We start from the raw sequence: 19,692 nt of genomic DNA on the forward strand, positions 1-19,692 counted from the left end.
GAAATATGTATTATCACTTGTGGATTACTGTATTTACTATATTTTATTTATTTATTTTTAATGTGGGAATGTTTTTCCCCCCTCCTTTTTCCCTTCCTTTTTCCCCTTCCCTGCTAAAAGCGGAAGAGGCGTTACCGCGCTTTGATTGACAGCCGCCTGGACCAATGACCTGATGTCTATGTTATCAACACGTTAGGTTTCACGGTAGTTTATCCCGTTACTAGGCAGCGATAACGGCGATGCTGTGAAGTATATGGAAATACAGCCCCTAATGTGTGATTAAACCCCGGGGCAAAAATGATGTAGGGACTAGTTTTTAGACCGTATTCAAGTTTACTATCACAGAGATGCTAAGCTAAACTGGACCCTGCACGGTTTGCACAAAATAGCTGTCTTCTACCGCCATGGCGTCTCCTCTGAGGTAACTTGAAGTTGTTCATCTTTGATCCACAACAAAACACTTTTAAAACTAGTTTAAAAATATTGTATGGAAAAGATATGAGTTCTTTGTTTGCAGTGATTCTCGGGGCAAAGTGCGAAAGAAAGAGTCACTTCGGAAAAGGAATGAAGATGACATCCAGGTACTAGGCTAACTGTGCTTGATCTCCTCTGAAACCATGCATTTGCTGCCATTAGAAGAGAAATGCTAGTGTTGATAACTAATAAACCTCATTGTCAATACTACAAAGCAAAACATTAGCACTAGATGCAGGGCTTCAATTGCAATCAACCTGTTCAGATCAGGCCAACTAAACTCCCTCATTACTAAATGTTTGCATCTCTGTGTACTCATCCTTTCTTTGACAAATGTCAGGAACCTCCAAGCAGTGAAGAAGACCCAGGAGAGACTTTGAAACGCACAATACGACAGAGACAGAGACGGAAGAAAATGGTATATTTTCTGTTATTAATAGTTTCCCGTGTTTGCCTTGTAGCAACTTAAGCCTTTATCCCATGGTTTTATGCAGCTGCTTGAACAATCTTCTCCCAGAGAGGATGAAGATGAAGATGAAAATGTTGTGGAGGAAATCTCTCCTGCTCAGCGTCTCAGTGAAGATGTGGAACAAGCTGAGAGGGCCTCCGATCACATGTTTCTCTCAAAACCTCCAAAAGGCTCAAAGAAACGTTTGTATTTGCGCTTATGTTAAATTTCACAAGTGTTAATAGAAATTCTTCAATTGTTCTGAATTGATAATAGGATGAAAATAACCTCTGCATTTAGCACATATAAAACATTAACTACACACATTTTTGTTTGTGTGCAATTTAAATACTAATAACACCTTATTTGCATTCAAGGTGCGTCTTCAAAACTTCCTCCACTTCCCGGGCCACAACAAACAGAAGACATGATGACGCAGCACTTAAAAGAGAGGTTACTCGCAGCAAGAGTAAGTATTAAGGCTGCAGAACTACCTTCAACTTTAAAGATTTTTTTTTTTTAAATCAGGTCCAAAACAAGGCTTAATTTGGAAGGTCGTGAATTTGCAGACATTTAAATTTTGTTTTAGGCTGTGAAAGCAAAAAGTAAATCTCTGTCAGTTCAAACACCTCAGTCATTATGTGATATGTTGAAGCTCCTTGCAATGTGTATATTATATCAGCTAATATTGCAAAAAATAATAATTTGACAACATATTGTGTATGTATTTACTAATTAAATGTTCACGTTCAGACTAGAGTGGAGAATCTTCACCGTGTTGAGCCGCCGAGTCGACTTCAAAAGTTAAAAGACCTCGACACAGTGACACGGTTTGACAGAGAGGTGAGAAACCCTACGCGCATATTTAACCATTTATGCAATACTTTGTTCTCAAATTATGTTTTTTATTACAGCCTGATACCGACATACAAGGAATTCCTCCATCCCCCAGCGCCAGATTGAAATTCAGAGAAACAGTGAAACAAGTATTGATTTTCAGGAACTGTTACTTAATAATCCTGTCGTGTTGCAATGGAAACATCATTGAGGCTTTTTGTTGATAGACCAGTACTGGGATCCCAACTGCAGAAGAAGCGTTTAATTTCTTCACATTCAACTTTGAACCAGAGCCAGAAGAAAGTGAGGGAAAGAGCAAGAAAAGTCTGAGCAAAAGCAGAACCACTGCAGAGGACGAGGAGGAGGGGGAGGAGGACGGTGAGAGAGAAGAGCAAGAGGAGTCTGACATAGATCGGGCCAATCAGGACGAGGACCATGTAAGATACAGTTCATGAAAATCTGCATAAGTCTCACAATTTTAAATGCAGAAGACATGTTTTGGAAAAAAGTTCAAATATTGCATTGGTTAAAAGTTTTTTTCAAATTATAATTGAAATATATTAGGCATTAAGTAACTTTATGCTTTCATTCAGTAATACTCAAAATCATCCGTCGTTTGGGTGTAAATGTGTGTTATTAAAAGTGAATGAAAAGTGCTACACAAATAAGATTCACTTCCCCTCTTTGTAAATGTAATATATTCAAAATATCAAGTTCCTTTTGCTTTTTCCCTGCTGTTGTAGAATGAAGAAGCACCTCTCGTCCAAGATGACAGAGATAATTTATTTGTTATTGAACAATCGACTCAGGACTTTATTGTGGTAAAGAAAGCTGAGTACCTAGGATACCACCGGCGCCTTCAGCAAGAGAGCGAGCGACTCTTTACACCAAGTTTACGACCAGGTATTAATACAAGCCCAGCATGCCAACAGTATACATTTGTTTTGTTTTTTCCCTCCCTCGCTCACTATTTTTTTATTTTATTGGTAGCCATGGGCTAATTTCCATCCGTTGTCCCTCACTCGCACTCACAAACACACGCTCACTCTACCTAGCCTAGTGTGCATGTTTTAGTGGTCGGGGAAACCGAAACATCTGAAGGAAATAACCATAAATCTATGGGTAATATTTATTATTAATTATGGTTTCCACGGAATGGTCTTTCTGACTCAACTATGTCCATCAGTATTCAATGAATAATTGTCCTTCGTAGAGAAAAGTACAGCTTCTATACTGCACAAGTGAAGCTTTTTTAAGAATTAAACAAAATAAATTTAAAATAAATGTATCAACATATTATAAATAAATGAGGATACATAGGGATGTTGACCCACTGTAATCTCCTCATTTACTTTTATTTAATTATAATTTTTCATGTGTTTACATTTGTCCACAGTCCCAACATCTGTGAAGTTGCCTGAAAACATTAGGCCTCGTTATCTGGAGGATGAGGGCTTGTATGTCGGAGAGAGGCCCAGTGTGTCTTTACTTAATGAGAATATTCTGGAAAATCGCATTCTCAAAACAGAGGAGGTAGTAATGTTTATTATACCTAAAGTTATACGGCTGTCAATCATTATTTTTATATATAATGTTCTTCCTTGCTTCATTCTTTGTCTGTAAAGGGGAAAAAGTGGTTTGGTGACGATGGCAGAATCATGGCTCTGCCAAATCCCATAAAGGAATCATCCACACGACCACCTCTGTTTTATATGGATGACGACCTGGACCCGGCTCTGCAGACCGTCTTCAGGAAGGTAGGAAGATTCATGTTGGTAAAACAGGTGCGTCAACGATAATTAATGTGACTGAAGAATATTTCAGAAACTCAACTAATAATGAGATTTTTTTTTCATGCATCTCTAAACAAGATTATAGCTACAATATGTCAACACCTTTAGTTACAGGATAAAAAGCAGCAAATTTATACCGCACCTTCACTTTTTATTTTGATTTGCAGCCTGTGATGTCCAAGCAGGAGAACGTGTACTTCGCTGGAGTTGGGGACTCAAATGGAGACTTCCAGCTCGATGTCGACGTCTCGGGCCTAATCTTCTCCCATCACCCACTCTTCAGTCGCGAGCATGTCCTTGGGTCACGTCTGGTTCAACTTTATGACCAGCATCTCAACAGGCACCACAACAACCTCACGGGACACCTCACGGAGAAGGTACTGTACTGTCAATCTGAATCTGCAATTTTACTGGTCTGAGTTGTGATGCTTCTGCCGCATCCAATGTGCTTCTTGGTTTGGTGTCTTGGTGACTGCAGTTGAAAGGGTTGAGGACTGCGCTGCAGAATATGTTTGAGATTCATGGAGAGGGAAACCTGACAGAGGCCCTGCAGCAGAGGTTTTCAGAGTACAGCGTGGAGGTCCGGTAAGTAGCTCAAGCCACTCATTTGCCCAGTACCTTGTGGGATACTCCTCTTGAAATTTTAGTCAATGTTAATAAATGTACAGCACACCAAGCATCTGGGATGATAACCTATATTTCTTCAGTGTTAAGTCTTCCATAAGTAATTTTAGTGTGAGTGTTTTTCTTGCATGTGCTTCTTTCACTGTTGCAGTGACACTCGTCAGCTGCGCGACCGTGAACAGGAGAAAGACCGGACTCTGCTCAAGAATATCATTAAAGTGTGGAAAGACATCAAGACCCTGAGAGACTTTCAGAAGTTCACCAACACTCCATACAGACTCCAGCTCCGACGGTAAACGTTTGTTCTTAAAGTGCATATGACAGGTTTGAATGCTTTTGAAAATGAAGAAATGTTGGGCAGAAAGTTATTTTTAATAGAATTTGTAAGCTGCTGACAGGAAGTGACAGATAAAGGTAAAGTTCCAAAGCAGTTTGGACTCATTTCCCATTGACTTAACATGGTCAGCATGGCAACAGTTTAAATTGTTTGCCTTCATCTATGTCACTTCCTGTCGGTGTCCAATAAGGAAGTGAATATCTTTAGCAAGATCTTAAACATAATTGTGTTAACCAAAAATTGTGTCTAATGTGTCATATGGACTTTAAACCTCTAATTATTATATATATTTTTTAGATTATTGTTGTGAATTTGTCTTTCATCTAACACGTGCTGTTTTTATAGAGAGAATGTGGACCGGGGCTTAGATGAGCAAGAGTTTGAGAGAGAAATCATGGCAGAAGCCATTGAGTTGGAGGCAGAGACCGAACAAGAATACCAGAGAAAGATGGCTGAGTACAACACACAGCTGGAGAAGTGGAAGCTGTGGAGAAGGAAACAGGTGCAAATCAAATGATATTATTACAGCCTCTGGTGAAACATCATGACCTGGCTGTTACCCATTCTTATCATTTGTCTTTTGAGCATGAAGAGGCTTTTAATAAGAAGCATCCCCAACTAAAACAATTCTGTTTTGTTTTCACTTCATCTGTCATAGTAGTGTCCTAACTTGATTGCTCGTAAAGTAATTATAAACTCGTACAGTAAAGAGATTTGAATACTTTTCTCATTTACAGAGAGGTAAAACGAGGAAATCTAAGAAGAAAAAGAAAGGCCAGGCTGACTCGGACAATGAGAGTGACGTTAGTGAGTCAGAAGTGCCGGATGAAGAGGGTCCTTCAAAACCAGATCTTCCCGAGAAGCCAGATGTGGACTCTTTGGTGCAGATCGTGAGAGAAAAGGCTTCGAGGATCCGGCGAAAACCTGGAGAGCCTATTCTGATCCCTGAACTGTCTGCGTCTGGCAACATCACAGCCACAGAGCAATGTCCCAGGTATGAAATCAAGATATGCATTGTCTGCTATGCAACCTTGAGAACTAAAGCTGTAAAACATGTACTTTTAAATATTTTAATATTAAAGCACTCTGCTGTCCACAATATATCACACTCACAAACTTTTAACCTGTGCAACATCTCTTGACACCTCGAAGAAGAGTAACTTTATTCCCATACATTTCATCAGGGTTGTCAATGAAGCCACTGTATTACTTAAATTATAATCATACAACAATCTTTTTTATTTTTCTGCGTTTAGGGCTGAAGTAGCTCGGAGGATGGATGTTGGACGACGCTCACTGTTTGTCAGAATCATCTACAACGACAAAGAAGTGTCCAGAACCGACAGCTGTGCCCTAAGTTCAGACTTCAGGGTGCATTTTGGACAAATCTTCAACCTCAGAATCATAAACTGTCCTCAAAGCATCTGTCTGCAGGTACACAAGCAAAACATCGCACCTTCACCTCATTAGCTTTGGAATTCTTCATATTTTTGAACAATGAGACGCTTTTTTTCCCCTATTTTACCACCGCGTATGGTTTGTTTTATTGTTTCATTGATACATCGGTTTATATTGTGTTATAGGTCTTCGAGGAGGCTGGCACATCCTGCTCTTTACTGACTCAGGTCTTCATACCGGTGCCAGAGCCCTCCGTTTTGACCGGCAGTGCTCCCATTGAAAACTTTGAGTTCAGCAGCAACCAAAGAGTCACGTTTGACCACGAAGGAGTAGGAAGTGGTGTGCATTTGTTTACTCCTCGCACAGTCATTTGCCCATAAGAATTTTCACATGTTTTATTCATTGTCTCCGTTTTTAGACGTGCCCCTGTCCTTCGAAGCTGACGGCAGTAACAAAATCACCCTGCTGACCTCTGGGAAACTCGCATGTTGTGTGTCTTGGGGCATTGGTGAGAACGATGTGCCCCTGGCTCCACCTGCGTCCCAACAACAAGGCGGCATACACAGGTACAATTTTACTCACTGCTTTATATTCAAAACTAAGAAATATTACAAACTGAACTTGGTGTATCAATTTTTTAATGAATTGATCAAAAATATTCAGATTCATGACAATATGGATATAGCCGTTTACCTTCTATAGATAACAATACATTTTCCATGTTGATTCCAGTGGTTTGGGACACCTGGATGCTGTCTCGTGTATCGGAGCGTCCGGGCTGTATGACCTGAAGAAAATCGGAGAGTGGGCCAAACAATCACGACTGGATCCCAATGACCCAAAAAACGCCTCTATCATGCAGCTTTTAAAAGTGATTTTTCTCAAACAAAGTAAACTGTAATCCACTGTTTCTGTTCTAGCTCAATAATTATACTGTATATTCTTAGGTTGCCAGCAGTGGAGAGGTCATAGCTCCCGATTACTTCCGGCTCGAACAGCTGCAAGAAGAGTTTAATTTTGTCACTGATGAAGAGCTGGACAGTTCGAAACGATACAAACTGCTGAAACTGAGGAACCAAGGCGTTCCGGAGTTCAGAAATTATAAGTTTGTCCCTGCCCTCGAGAGAGAGGTGTCGGATAAGGTTTTCCAGGTTAGCCCTTTGGATGAATAAATACTGATCTATGAGCAATGAAAAGCATTGGGTGATTTTCTGTGGTTTCCCTGATTATGACAGGAATATGAGACGAGAATGAAAGAGGGGGAGATTGTGGACATCAAAGAGCATCTGGATTCACACCGTGCCTTCGTGGCCTCTTACCTCAAAAAAGTGAGTCAAATGTTCTGCCTTTTGTAGTGCACTGGCTCATCACCAGGGTTAGACATTAGCACAAGCCCAAATGCCTCTACATTTTTGGGTAGTATGGCAATAGCATGGTGCCTAAAACTGTTATAACATGGTCATTACGTGGAAACAGGTCACCCACCTACTATGTGTGTAACTTCATCTCTTTGCAGATCAGAGAATCGGTCATAAACAGATTCCTTCTGGCCAAACATCACTACCTTCTGACAGACCTGGTGGTCGAGGAGGAGATTCCAACTATTGGGTAATTATCGGGTATTATCCAAATTAAAGTAACTTTTTTAAGTCTACTTTTTTATTTTCTCTTGTATTTTATCTGTGCATTGCGTTTTTACAGTGGGCCAGGAGCAGGGTATGTTTTTAGCCAATCTGAGAGACATTAGTGAATCCAGACATTTTCCATTTCCTGTTTAGTCTTACCCCCAGTCCCATAGTAAAACCCAGACCCAAGTCCCGAAATTGTTTAGATTGCTTAGATTTGTGTAGTTCTCGATGCAGTAGGTAAGTACATGTAAACCCTCTCCCCAGTGGTCAACCCTAGTACAAATATTTTTATTAATATTTTATTTTTATTATTGTCTATATGTATTTCAGATTATGGCTTTGGTGTTATCTACAACTAACCCTTTGTGCGACATTATAAATGATGCATTAGCGGGCAGTATACCATCAACAACCTGACACTGAAGATATACAGATTTACAATGCTGTCTCTAGTATTTCAAGCTTTCAAAAAAATATATGGTGACATTTCTAGTCTTTAGTCTTTTTTTTTTAACCATAAAAGAACCACTAAGACATTTACCTGCACATTTTTGACGGTCAAATATTGCTTGATTTTTGATACTGAGAAACTCCCCCCAAAAATAAAAGAGTAATTTTTCATTATTGCCTGCAGCTAGGTTGGAATTGTAGTAATGTAGACGGTTATTTCTGAAATGCATTTTTAGGAAAATTACAAAGGGTAATGTTTTGGAACCCCCTACAGTTTGGAGGAGCAAATGTTTAACTAAAATGTTTCATTTGTTGTGTTAACCAAGTGGTGTTTCTAATGGTCATTCAGGCTTTTGGGTATAAACATTTTCAAACTGGCCGAGCCCAAGCGCCCACTGAAGCCGCAGAGGAAAGAGAGGAAGAAGGTGACGGCCCAAAACCTGTCGGACGGAGACATCAAACTGTTGGTCAACATCATCAGAGCCTACGACATCCCTGTGAGAAGAACCCAGGCCAAGTGAGTGACCAGTGCAGCAAGTCTGTTATATTAGGTTGTAGCTTGATACTCACATTTTTGGTAGAAGTCCAGACTTATTACCCTGCTGTTGTAGATTAATTAATATAAATCTTGTGCCTCAATTGCAGTAAACCAGGGCAGACGTCTCAGACTGCCATCCAGGGCAACGACTGGCTCCTGAGTCAGGTACACACTTTCTTAGACTTACTTTACTTGGACCACTAGGTACTGAGAGTCTTGTGCCTAAAGTCTTTCCTGTCTTCTCGTTGTTGTTGTTCAGGTGAGGCCTTTTGTGGAGGTGTCGTTCCAGCGCACAGTTCTGCAGACGACCACAGCAGAGGGACCAAACCCGAGCTGGAATGAGGAGCTACAACTTCCTTTTAGGTGAGACTTGAAAATATATATTGTACATTTGTTACATTTTGAAGTAGGTTAAACACTTTTCTTAATTCTCAATCGAACCCTTTACCCATGCCTTGATTTATCTCTATTTGTCTCTACTGTTATTTGTTAATGTTTTTTTGTCATCATCAAGGTTGATCTATAAAAGTATGAATTGTGAATTATCTGTATTCAGTGCTCCAAATGGAGACTACAGCACGGCCAACCTGCAGTCCGTCAAAGATGAGGTTTTTATCAACATCTTTGATGAAATGGTCTATGAAACTGGAGACGTGAGCAAATTTTTTCTTGTTTTTTTCTTGTGTAGTGTTAGCAAATTTTATTCAATGCCCTGTCTCCATAATTCAGGCTGAACACAGGGGAAAGTCGATCCACACAAGAATCGAGAGGCACTGGCTGGGTTCAGTCAAGATCCCCTTCAGCACCATCTACTCTCAGTCTAAAGTAAGGTGGACCAAGGTCTCATTATGCTTCTTACATGTACACTGCGTTCCAAATTATTAGGCAAATTGGATTTTTGTGTCAAAAAGGGAAGAAAAAAACAATAATAATGAAACTCATGGATGGTATCGTGTCTTGGGGCTCTATGAATCACTGACATTAATCTCAGAGACCTGGGATGAGTAGTTTTCAGGTTATGCCCAGTTAAGGGAAAAACTACTGAAAAAGGGTGTTCCACTTTATTAAGCAGATCATCATTTTCAAGCAATATGGTAAAGAAAAAGGGTCTCTCTGCTGATGAAAAGAGTGAAATAGTTGAATGCCTTGGTCTAGGTATGAAAACCTTCGATATTTCATGAAAGATTAAGCGTAATCATCGTACTGATAAGAGATTTGTGGATGATTCAGAGCACATTCCGGTTTGAGTGAGTGCGCACTGAATGGGTGCTGCTGCCGGATGCTCTCTCATCGAATGCAATTTCTCCATCTGTGAGATCAATAAAGTATCATCTTATCTTATCTTATCTTTGTGCAGATAAAGGCACAATAAGGACGGGTTCTGCCAGACAAACACATCAGATTAAGAGAACAGCTGCTACAAAGCAGCAGACAGGTATTTGAAGCTGCTGGTGCCTCTGGAGTCTCCCGAACATCAAGGTGTAGGACCCTCCAGAGGCTGCAGTTGTAGATAAACATGCATGATGAATGCAAACGTGCATTCATCATGACAACGCACCATGTCATACTGTAAAGAAAACCTCTGCATCACTGGCTGCTATGGGCATAAAAGGAGAGAAACTCATGGTGTGGACCCCCTCCTCCCCTGACCTCAACCCTCTTGAGAACCTTTGGAGCCTCAACAAAAACAACTTCTCTGAGGGTGGGAGGCAGTTTTCATCCAAACAGCAGCTCTGAGAGGCTATTCTGACATCCTGCAAAGAAATCCAAGCAGAAACTGTCCAAAAACTCACAAGTTTAATGGATTTAAGAATTTTGAAGCTGCTATCACACAAGGGCTCCTATAGTAAAATATAACTTGACCTGTTAATATTTTTTTTTGATTGAAATCGCTTTCGATTTCAGTAAATATGACCTCCTAATGCTACAAATTCAACAAATGACCATTTTCAGTTAATTACAAGCTTTAAAATGTATTGATTATTATTATATTGTTGCATAATAATTTGGAATAGTAGATTTTGAGGTTTTTACTACATTCATTTTTGAAAAAAATACTGTTGTCACTGGGAGATTTTTCAACCACATTTAAATGATCCTCTACCAGTTAAAAACTTGAAAATGATGCTGACTCTCATTTGAGTTGACAGTTTAGAAAATCTTAGAAAAATGTCATTTGCATAATAATTTGGAACGCAGTGTAAATGCTGCACTGAAATGAAAGACAGTCTAAAAAAGGAGTCTTTCACTTCCTCTTATGCTTTCTTTACATGGATAGTATTTCAAACTTTATAATAAGTATGGAGTGAATTTTAATTGCCCCATGTTAAGCAGTTTGTGACCATGTCTGTGAAAAGCGCTATACAAACAAAGTCTTTCCTTCCAGCTGAACCCAAAATAATGTTTTTAAGCCTCAATTATGTATGATATTTTTACTTTAAAAGCGGACGTTGCTTCTCTCTTGCCAGATCGATGGTACATTCAAAGTAAACACCCCGGCCGTGTTACTGGGCTACACCAAAGAGCGGAGCCACCTTCCAAATATCGCTCTTGAATACAGTCTGAGTGAAGGGGCCTTCATCACTCTGTTCATCACCATCGAACCCCAGCTGGTGCCGGGAGAGTCCGTACGAGAGAAGGTACTGAGTTTCTATTGTGATAAAAGCATTTGGACTTTATTTACAATTAATTACAGAGCTGTGCAAAGGTTTTATTGAGGTTTAGTGGTTAAAACATTGACATCTCATGCTGCAGCCATCTTTACTTTGCATCTTTTACATAATTTTGTAATTTCCTGTCATTTAAATGTATTTATTTTTTGCTTTGCTTGCCGCTCGCACTAGTTAAAAGAACTAGAGGTAACTGCCCATTACACACGCCTCTTACATTTTGACTAAAATGTACTAATATATACTAGATAGCCCTTTGCATTTCTAATGTGTGTCTCTTTCTCGTTATAATCATGGTTAGTTTGACAGTCAGGAGGAGGAGAGCCTGTTGATGGCCACAGAGAGATTCGAGAGTGAAGCGGCTCACAGTCACCCCGACAGACCCTGCTTCACCACCGTCATAGACCTCAATGGGAAAACGGTCTTCATCACGCGCTACATCCGACCTCTCAACCCTCCCAAAGAAATACTCAACATGTTCCCAAGCAATACTACAGAGGCCATGGTGAGTTTAATCAGTTGTAGTTTCTATACACTTAAGTTTTTGAGCAAATTCAAATATTACATGGCTGTCTTTGTCTACAGTCCATGGTCGCCAGATTTGTGTCCCTCATACCGTCACTGCCGGACAGAGTTTCGTTCTCTGGTAATTGTGATCTCTGGACCACTTGTGATGTGAGTGTCCATCCTTTTTTAATAATTTACAACATAATACAGCCAAGTATTTATTTAATATGCATTTTTCTTTCTTTTGTCTTCAGCAATTCCTGACCTTCCTGGCGGGAGATGAAGAGGAGCATGCAGTATTGTTGTGCAACTTCTTCCTGTTCATGGGAAAGATGGCCTGGCTCATAATTGGCACCGCTATTCCAGAGGTGGGTGAATCAGACTGGACACATCATAACGTTATTGAGCTTTTAACAGAGTAACAACCAACATTGTTGTGTTTACATGGCTTCACAACATCTTATGATCCATGTTAAAATTAAGATGTACTGGTAATTGTTAATGGGTGAAACAAGGTCAAATGTTTTTTTTTACTTAAAGTTGGAAATGAATATTTTGTTTTCATTTGGGTCACAGCATGTCATGATAGGCTGAATGAAGGTCAGTTCTGAAGCTGAGAAATTGAGATGGAAGAGTCTATAGTTTAAACTGAGGGTCCAACCAAACTTTGAAAATGCAAAGCAACAGAGTGCTGGGTGATCGTCTCTTTTCCATACACAGAAATTTGGTATAAATGTAGAATATAACTGCTGAAGTGCACTAAAGCAGCTATATAAGCCAATGAGATGATATGTGTCGACTTTAAAGATTTGGTTTGTTCTGCCAGATTCTAACAAAACTATGACATTGTGTATATTCGTAGGGACCCACGGCATATGTATTGACCTATGACCAGAGCAGATACCTGATCTGGAACCCCAGCAGTGGACAGTTCTACGGCCAGTACGACCCCTTCTGTCCCCTGCAGACTGTGGGCTGCCTCGTCACTGCTGATAATGTGAGTAGTACCGTGACTGTAGCAATCTTGTATCAAATTTTTTTAGTGAGATTAAGATATGAAATATGCAGACCTGTGTCTTGATAGTTTGTTCTTCATGTGTTATTTGAATATTTGTTTTGCTGTCTCTGTGATTAAACCTGTGTTAAGAGTCTGTATAGGCCAATTTTTAAGTCACAATTACTCATTTATTTTACTTGACGTTCATTGCCTTAGGTCTGGTTCAACGTTCAACAGTACAGCTCCCCAATGAGAATGAGTTTTGACACATCGAAGACCAATCTGTGGCGGCCGTTTTTCTCACGGTCCTTCACTCACCCCGGTCTGTCCAGCGTTCAGGTGGGGTAACACTCTGTCAATTTAATCATCGAGTAGCTTCGTTTAGTGCTTTATATTTTACTGTGCCACACCTTTAGCCAGAGCAGCTGGTGTACCGCAGCGTCAGCAAAGCAGCTGCAGCAGAACTTCAAGACAGGTACGTCATTTTTACTGTGAGAGTGTTATTTAATCTCAAATTAGTTGATTTTTTTTAGGGGAGTGGTCCAGAAGCATTTTATGATTGTAGGCAACACTATTCTGAGACTGAGCTGTTTGAGAGCGTTTAGCCTCTCGTCTCGACTGTATTTTCCTTTGCTTCTCCATAACTCCCTTAACTTCTTTTATTTATTAGAATTGAGAAAATCTTAAAGGAGAAGCTCATGGAGTGGCGCCCTCGTCACCCCACGCGCTGGAACCGTTACTGCTCCAGCGCCCTCAAACAGTTCCTGCCCAAACTGGAGCTGAGCCGTGGACAGGACCAGGCCGAGGGGCACCGGCTGGAGCTGCAGGCCCTCCTGGGAGATCACAGGGTAACCGGAGGGAGTTCACAAATGGTAGATGAAGGGTGTGGGGAAATTACTTTATGGATGAGACAAAGTTTTTTTAGTTAGATGTTAAAATCACACAAACGCATTATGACTTTATAATAATATCCTCTCCTTTTTTTTGTTTTTTAGATTTCAGGTTTCCCTTTGAATCTGCCCTTTTCTGAAATCAAGCCGATCATTGAGGCGGTCTACAGCACCGGAGTCCACAACGTCCAGGCGTCCAATGTGGAGTTTGCACTGGCCGTGTACATCCACCCCTACCCCAGCAACGTCCTGTCAGTCTGGGTCTATCTGGCTTCACTAATGAGAGATTGAAAAATGATACAGCAACACTGTTTTCCCCTTTTCGAATCTCACTTTCTGTATTATGTAAATATTGTATTGGCTATTTTGATAATGCATTTTATAGTTTGATTATTAAAACAAATACTCTGTCTGATTCCAAGTTACTTTATTGATCTGCTTCCCAGTTAAAGCGTCATGCACAACACATCAGTCCCGTTTCAGACCGACAGATTGACAAAAGCACTGAAAGCTGAAAATACAGCACGGTCTTCTCCCAATCAATGAATCGACAGCCATATTTAATTAACAGGCCCCATCAAATCTGTACTAAACATTGCAAGTGTCTGGAGTGCTTCATAATCAAAGTAATCCTCGCTGTGATAATAAAACGTACCACGAAATGATAAAACTATACTTCAACATAGATGCTTGTACAAAGGCGTTGAGCCGCACTTTCTGAATAATATTATCAGGGCAGTTCAGTTTTATAGAGTACAGAAGCCTATAGCCTATATATTTGTATTGTCATCTGTCACAACAATAGGAACAGGTCTGTGATAAGTTTGATGGTTATGTGACCTTGTTAGGTAATTCTCTACATAACAATGAAACTAACTACCAGGAGAAGCAGATTGGTGTGGGTTTAGTGATGGATGAAATACTGTATCAACACAAAGCACTTGGTATTTACAATTCTAGTTCTGAATTTTTTAGTCTCCAAAACAAAACGTCTATTTACATTTGCATTGACAATCCAATTCACCCACGTCCAAGGTTAATTTCTATTAGAATGGAAATATCGGTCTAGTTACAGCTGCAATAGAAACCCTTTCAGAGACAGCTTACAGCAAATGGTGTTTCTAGGATAAAGTGCAATAACATGATGAACACCAGGGGTCACTCCCCCGAGCGGCAGCACGCCCTGAAGCCACACTGGAGGTTCTGGCAGCCGCTGGCCGTGTCGGCGAGAGGACCTGAGGGAGACACAGTGGTCAGGGGCAGGTCACACTCTAGTCAAATATCCAGGAGAATTAATGATTACTATGAAAACGTATTGTCAAGTTACCAACATACTAAAGATACCACAGATCAGCTACAGTTTAAGCTCTACTTACCTTAAACTTCAGCATCACACTAGGACATTGCTGTGTGGGATGGGTTAATATTTATTGCACCTCAAATCATTCACATATTAATATGAAAGCAAACTGTAGCCAGTGAAGAGCAACAGTGACCTGGCAAACTGCCCACTCATTACTTTAAATATCTGTGCATTTCCCATGAGGTTACCGTTGATATTGTCGCAGTAATAGAAGTGCTCATCCTTCAGGGAAGGACAAGCAGACACCAGCTCCTGCAGCCCCACCTCAGTGATGAAGAGGCAGCCTGACAAGTTCAGATGCTCCAACACAGGAAGCCCCCCGCGCTGAGACAAAGCCCTAAGAGACAGAGGCAGGTCAGATAACGGGACACTCACAGCAAAGAAAATGCAGTGGATTATTATAGCACAATCTAGTTTATCACAGTGAACTGGCATAAACTGAACAGAACAGCAACCAAAGTGAAGAGTGATAAAGGTCAGGGGGAGGAGTCTCTTAAGCTACATGACAAAGAGCTTGTATAACCTCATCCGTGTGATTACTCCATCTGAGCTGTACTACTGTTGTATAGAACTAAATCTCAATGAGTCATCCACTCGTAAAGAGTTAAACTCTAGACAAAGCCTAATCACGGCTACTGTGACATGTTTTTACTTCAAATATCTTTTACCTGAGCCCAGAGTCAGTGACTTGGAAACATCCGGAGAGGCTAAGAAACCTCAGCGAGCGCTTTGACAGTTCAGTCCTGTGCTCCTGCTGCACACACTGCCGCGCCCCAAAAGGTGAGCATTTAGTCCGAAAATCGGCAGTGCTGCTTCTGCAGGACTCCTGCTCTGAAAACGTCCTGAGAGCAGAGTCATTGCTGCAGCAGGTGGAGTGGCCACACAGCAGCTCCGCAGACACAAACTGAGGCGGGAAATACGATACAGAGCTAGTCCTGAGCCCTCGCCTCCTGCAGCAGCACGATCCTGCCACCAACTGAGTCTGAACAAAGTCCACTTCTGGGACAGACAGCCGGCTCCATTCGGCTGCGTCCTCAATATCCCCCAGCTGTGAAGAGTCCAGCACCCACACCGAAGAGGGCGAGCTGCCTGAGCCCCACGGGCCGCTCCTCTGTTTGAAGATGACCGCCTGCCGTTTCCTCACAACCTGGTGCAGGTTCCTCCCATCCATCAGAGTGATGGGAATAGGCGGAGCTTTGATCAGCTTGGCTCGATCAGAGCAGTTGGAGGAAGTCTTGAGGTCGCCTAAACCCACAGACAGCTTCTTCAGAGTGTAATCAGTGATCTTCTCACAGCCTGACAAGTCCAAGTGCTCCAGTGAACGACAGGCTCCGAAAAATGACCAGCTGTTAGAAAAGACAACACACACAGTAAACAAACAGTGTCGTCTTTCTATATTTAAGTCCAGTTGTTTTGTTTTCATTTTCACAAGAAATAAGGAAAATGTGATATTACAAAGATGAGAAAAACACAGTGACCAGAATAAACCTTGAACTTTTGTCGCAATCTGATTATGAAAAAGGAAAGCGTTGTTTGATGCCGAGTTCATCTTCTGTTACTATGGAAACTGTACAGCTTAACTATGGTGCAAATGCATTTCTTACAGAAGCTGTGACTCACCTGTCAAATGCTGCATCGGTAACATCAGTCTGTGTCAAGTCCAAATGGGATATATTTGGGCAGAGAGCGAGGATTTGACGCACCTAGAAAACGTCAATTATGAATATTACTGTGACACTGTAACACATTAACATGTACGTAGTTTAATGCACCACACACCATTTTACTGGAGACTGTGGAACTGTAAGCCAAAACAATGGACTTGACCGAGGCTCCCACAGCAGGTAAAAGGTTCTGGATCAGACCGTTCAGAAGCCTCTTCTCCCTTTGAGCGTTACTGATGGCCACATACCCGTCTGTGTGACCTGAGACGTCTGAGAAAACAAACAAGGCCAGGGATTAAACTAGATATAAAAACAAACCACACCACACCTACCCAAACCAGTCTTGCCATTGATTCGCCTGCTATTGATGTGCATAAAAACACACATTACATACAGCTGTTGTCTGTGGACTTACCAGACTCGTCCACATCAGCGTCTTCGTCAAACTCCTGATAGGCCAAACCCTCCTTTTGACGATTCTTTACCCAGTCGTCATCAGGCTCCTGGTCCTGATCCCTAGGGGGGCCGTTGTAGTAGTCACCTGCAAAAACAAATCATTATCTTATCTTAAATTAGTCTTAAATATGAAGTATACAAACACTGAATAAAGCAAACTACAATTGTTTGACAGATACAGATATTTACGTTTCCATTTCAATTATAACTTTACAAACTACAGATAATTATCATCTAGTAATAGCAGTTCTGTCCACTGGGAAATCCAATAATGACAAAATAGAAGTCTGTCATTCGTTGTAGAAACTCACTTTTGTCAGAATTGTTGACCGTACTGCACTCTTTAGAATCTCAACAGAAATGTTAAAATGTTCTATTCACCTTGGGCCCAGCGTACGGGGTAGAGGTGCTTCCACAGAGAGCCGGTTTTGGCCAGTTCTGACCAGGAGGTGCACACCTGGCTGCAGCGGCACAGATCCTCAGGGCCCAGATAGTGGAACAGTCTCAGCATGATCTCCGTAGGAAGTTGGGATATGTGGGTATGGTTATTTCCATTTTTATCCACTAAAGAGAGGAGAGGGAAGAAATATTGTTAGAGATTTGAAATAACAACAATGCTGGGTTGACATGACTAACTGCAGCTGACAAAAAAGATTAAAATTTAAGACAGACATGAAGTTCTTCATAACTTGATGTAAAATAAGATTACAGATATTACAACGGCTCTATCAACAACTCATACAAGTTCAAAGTTTTATTTGACTTTATCATTTACAAAAGAAAATACCAACCATAATCAGCCTTCTCATGGTCTGAATATTTGAAGGCCTTATGCAGCTCCTCCGCCTGGCTCAGCAAACTAAATCCCTTCAGCACCTCTGCAGCACTGTCCCACGGCTGTTGGCTGCAGTGCTGGGCAATCACCTGCTTTTTAATGTCTTTAAGCTCCTCATAGGTGAAATACTCCATGAGCATGGGTTGAAAAACCTGCAATTAATACATTCTGTTAAAACTTTGATTTGAAAATTTTAACACCTTAACTTAATAATTAGGAATTTGAGACCTCCTCTTCTTCTTTCATGTGTGGGAGGAAGTCTTGAGTGAAAGCTTCAAGTCTCTCCTTGAGTTGTTGTGCATAGTTCAGCTGCTCAAATTCATTCTGGAAAGAAAGCACATATTTATTTATTCAACAGTGCTATTTACGGGTCATTGTTTCATTCCAAATAAACATGAGAAAGACTTCCACAGCTAAATAATAAATAGCCTTCTTGCCCTCAATAAGTTGCATGAGTAATGGCAGAATTCCATATTATTTCCTCGGGAAAATCCCACTTTCAACATTTATCACATGAATTCTAATTAATCAAGACATGATATAACACAGTTTACGTACCTTGACATTATGCAGGCCTTTCTCAAAGAGAGACAGCATCTCTGAGAGCTTGTTGTCAGAGTGCACATTGTACACAGTGCAACAACGCTGCTGCAGCAGGTTGATTATGTACTCGTTCTCTATTTGTTCATGCATCTTAAACTCCTTGAAGGTGACGCACAGAGATTGGAGGAATGAGCGGAAATCATTGTTGTTTGAGAAGTTGGTTTGTGATAGCTGGAAAAAACAAAGTGATACGATGTTCGATTCATGTACAATAACAAACACAATCCATAATGCGCTGCATAAACTAAGTTTTTATCAGCGCAATCTCAGCAAAGTATCACAATAACCAAAGTGAATTCCAAATGAAAAGCTTTCATAGGTAAGACAGTTAGTCTCCCAGACTAAATATCACTGCCTACAGTCTATTTCGAGCATTATTTGTTGTGTTGCATAAGAAATCACGCAAGCTGCTCTGCCCTACAAATTGCAGCTTTACGATGACATATTTAAAGCTACACATCGGTGTTGTTGCCGCAGTAAATTGCACGCACATTGACACACTGTTATTATTACACAGTCCTGTGGCAGCTGAGACAAAAACACCCACTGTAGTTTGGTAAGACTAGTGCAGCGCGAGTGTTAGCTAGTTAGCATGCTAGCTTGTGTGACTCGTTTGAGGTTGCAACTTATTCGATTCTTTAACAAACTTCAACATTCAACGCTATATTGATTCAGTGCATACCTTCTCACAGTACAAGCCCACTAACTGCTTCATCCGCCAGTGTGGGCCAGTAAAAACATCCACCTCGTCCGGAAAAGGAGCCATCTTCACACTGCCGTTCTACAGTGCGTCATCTGGACTCGCTGATACAATCTGGAGGCGTGTACGGTCCAGTCACATGACCTCGTAGGCCAATGTGGAAAACACAGACTTTATAAAAAAGAAAAATACACACTGTATGTTCTTTATTTATTTATTTATTGCTTTTTGCAGTGTCAACCAATATCACTCAGAATTCTGTGTGTGTTTGTTTTCAAATGTCTTTGGTGCGATATAAAGTGATATAATCATCATCGTTATTAATAAATGCTGAATGCGATTGATTAGATAGATTTATTATTTTTCTTTGAAAATATTTATTTACATAAGAAGGTACTTTCTTTTATTTACAATTTTCACGTTATCAAAGCGGTTGCTATGGTAAATGTCCACAGCAACAGCCTGATTAGGGCGGAGCCTC

The 19,692-nt window shown here is 40.7% G+C and overlaps 2 protein-coding genes across 3 annotated transcripts; one reads left to right on the forward strand and one right to left on the reverse strand.

Annotated features, from left to right (window-relative positions):
• The first annotated feature begins 307 nt into the window (after positions 1-307).
• cc2d2a (coiled-coil and C2 domain containing 2A) lies at positions 308-13,911 on the forward strand. 2 transcript variants are annotated; one of them, XM_079574832.1, is made up of 38 exons: positions 308-421; positions 518-581; positions 815-892; positions 969-1,125; positions 1,300-1,391; positions 1,676-1,765; positions 1,837-1,908; positions 1,987-2,196; positions 2,503-2,662; positions 3,156-3,292; positions 3,385-3,516; positions 3,720-3,929; positions 4,031-4,137; positions 4,328-4,468; positions 4,859-5,015; positions 5,251-5,507; positions 5,770-5,947; positions 6,097-6,250; positions 6,330-6,477; positions 6,644-6,782; positions 6,859-7,062; positions 7,147-7,239; positions 7,428-7,519; positions 8,339-8,506; positions 8,635-8,692; positions 8,787-8,890; positions 9,084-9,180; positions 9,257-9,352; positions 10,996-11,166; positions 11,371-11,385; positions 11,498-11,701; positions 11,782-11,871; positions 11,958-12,071; positions 12,566-12,700; positions 12,917-13,039; positions 13,117-13,175; positions 13,371-13,548; positions 13,696-13,911. In XM_079574832.1, exons 1-38 carry the CDS (start codon positions 405-407, stop codon positions 13,879-13,881), a joined length of 4,887 nt encoding a protein of 1,628 aa, XP_079430958.1. In that variant the 5' UTR covers positions 308-404; the 3' UTR covers positions 13,882-13,911. The 2 variants fall into 2 exon arrangements, with proteins under 2 accessions (XP_079430958.1, XP_079430959.1); XM_079574833.1 differs by lacking the exon at positions 11,371-11,385.
• A 464-nt stretch (positions 13,912-14,375) lies between these two features.
• fbxl5 (F-box and leucine-rich repeat protein 5) lies at positions 14,376-19,332 on the reverse strand. Its single transcript, XM_079574834.1, has 11 exons — positions 19,194-19,332; positions 18,467-18,682; positions 18,137-18,232; positions 17,865-18,060; positions 17,455-17,637; positions 17,033-17,158; positions 16,733-16,887; positions 16,574-16,656; positions 15,622-16,299; positions 15,142-15,290; positions 14,376-14,825 (listed from the first exon to the last, which is right to left on the reverse strand). Exons 1-11 carry the CDS (start codon positions 19,275-19,277, stop codon positions 14,749-14,751), a joined length of 2,043 nt encoding a protein of 680 aa, XP_079430960.1. The 5' UTR covers positions 19,278-19,332; the 3' UTR covers positions 14,376-14,748.
• Between the last annotated feature and the right edge of the window lie 360 nt (positions 19,333-19,692).

Source organism: Gobius niger (genome assembly GCF_951799975.1).
Source record: "Gobius niger genome assembly, chromosome: 17".
Classification (NCBI taxonomy): Eukaryota; Metazoa; Chordata; class Actinopteri; order Gobiiformes; family Gobiidae; genus Gobius; species Gobius niger.

What these genes read in the sequence shown, in the direction of transcription:
- fbxl5 (XM_079574834.1), bottom strand. Translation starts at nt 19,277, where the DNA reads ATGGCTCCTTTTCCGGACGAGGTGGATGTTTTTACTGGCCCACACTGG. An exon ending in ACATGAAAGAAGAAGAGGAG is followed by an intron (nt 18,061 to 18,136) that starts GTCTCAAATTCC and finishes TATTAATTGCAG; the next exon opens with GTTTTTCAACCCATGCTCAT. An exon ending in GTCACTGACTCTGGGCTCAG is followed by an intron (nt 15,291 to 15,621) that starts GTAAAAGATATT and finishes TCTGTCTCTTAG; the next exon opens with GGCTTTGTCTCAGCGCGGGG.
- cc2d2a (XM_079574832.1), top strand. An exon ending in TGCAGACCGTCTTCAGGAAG is followed by an intron (nt 3,517 to 3,719) that starts GTAGGAAGATTC and finishes TTTGATTTGCAG; the next exon opens with CCTGTGATGTCCAAGCAGGA. An exon ending in ACGACTGGCTCCTGAGTCAG is followed by an intron (nt 8,693 to 8,786) that starts GTACACACTTTC and finishes GTTGTTGTTCAG; the next exon opens with GTGAGGCCTTTTGTGGAGGT.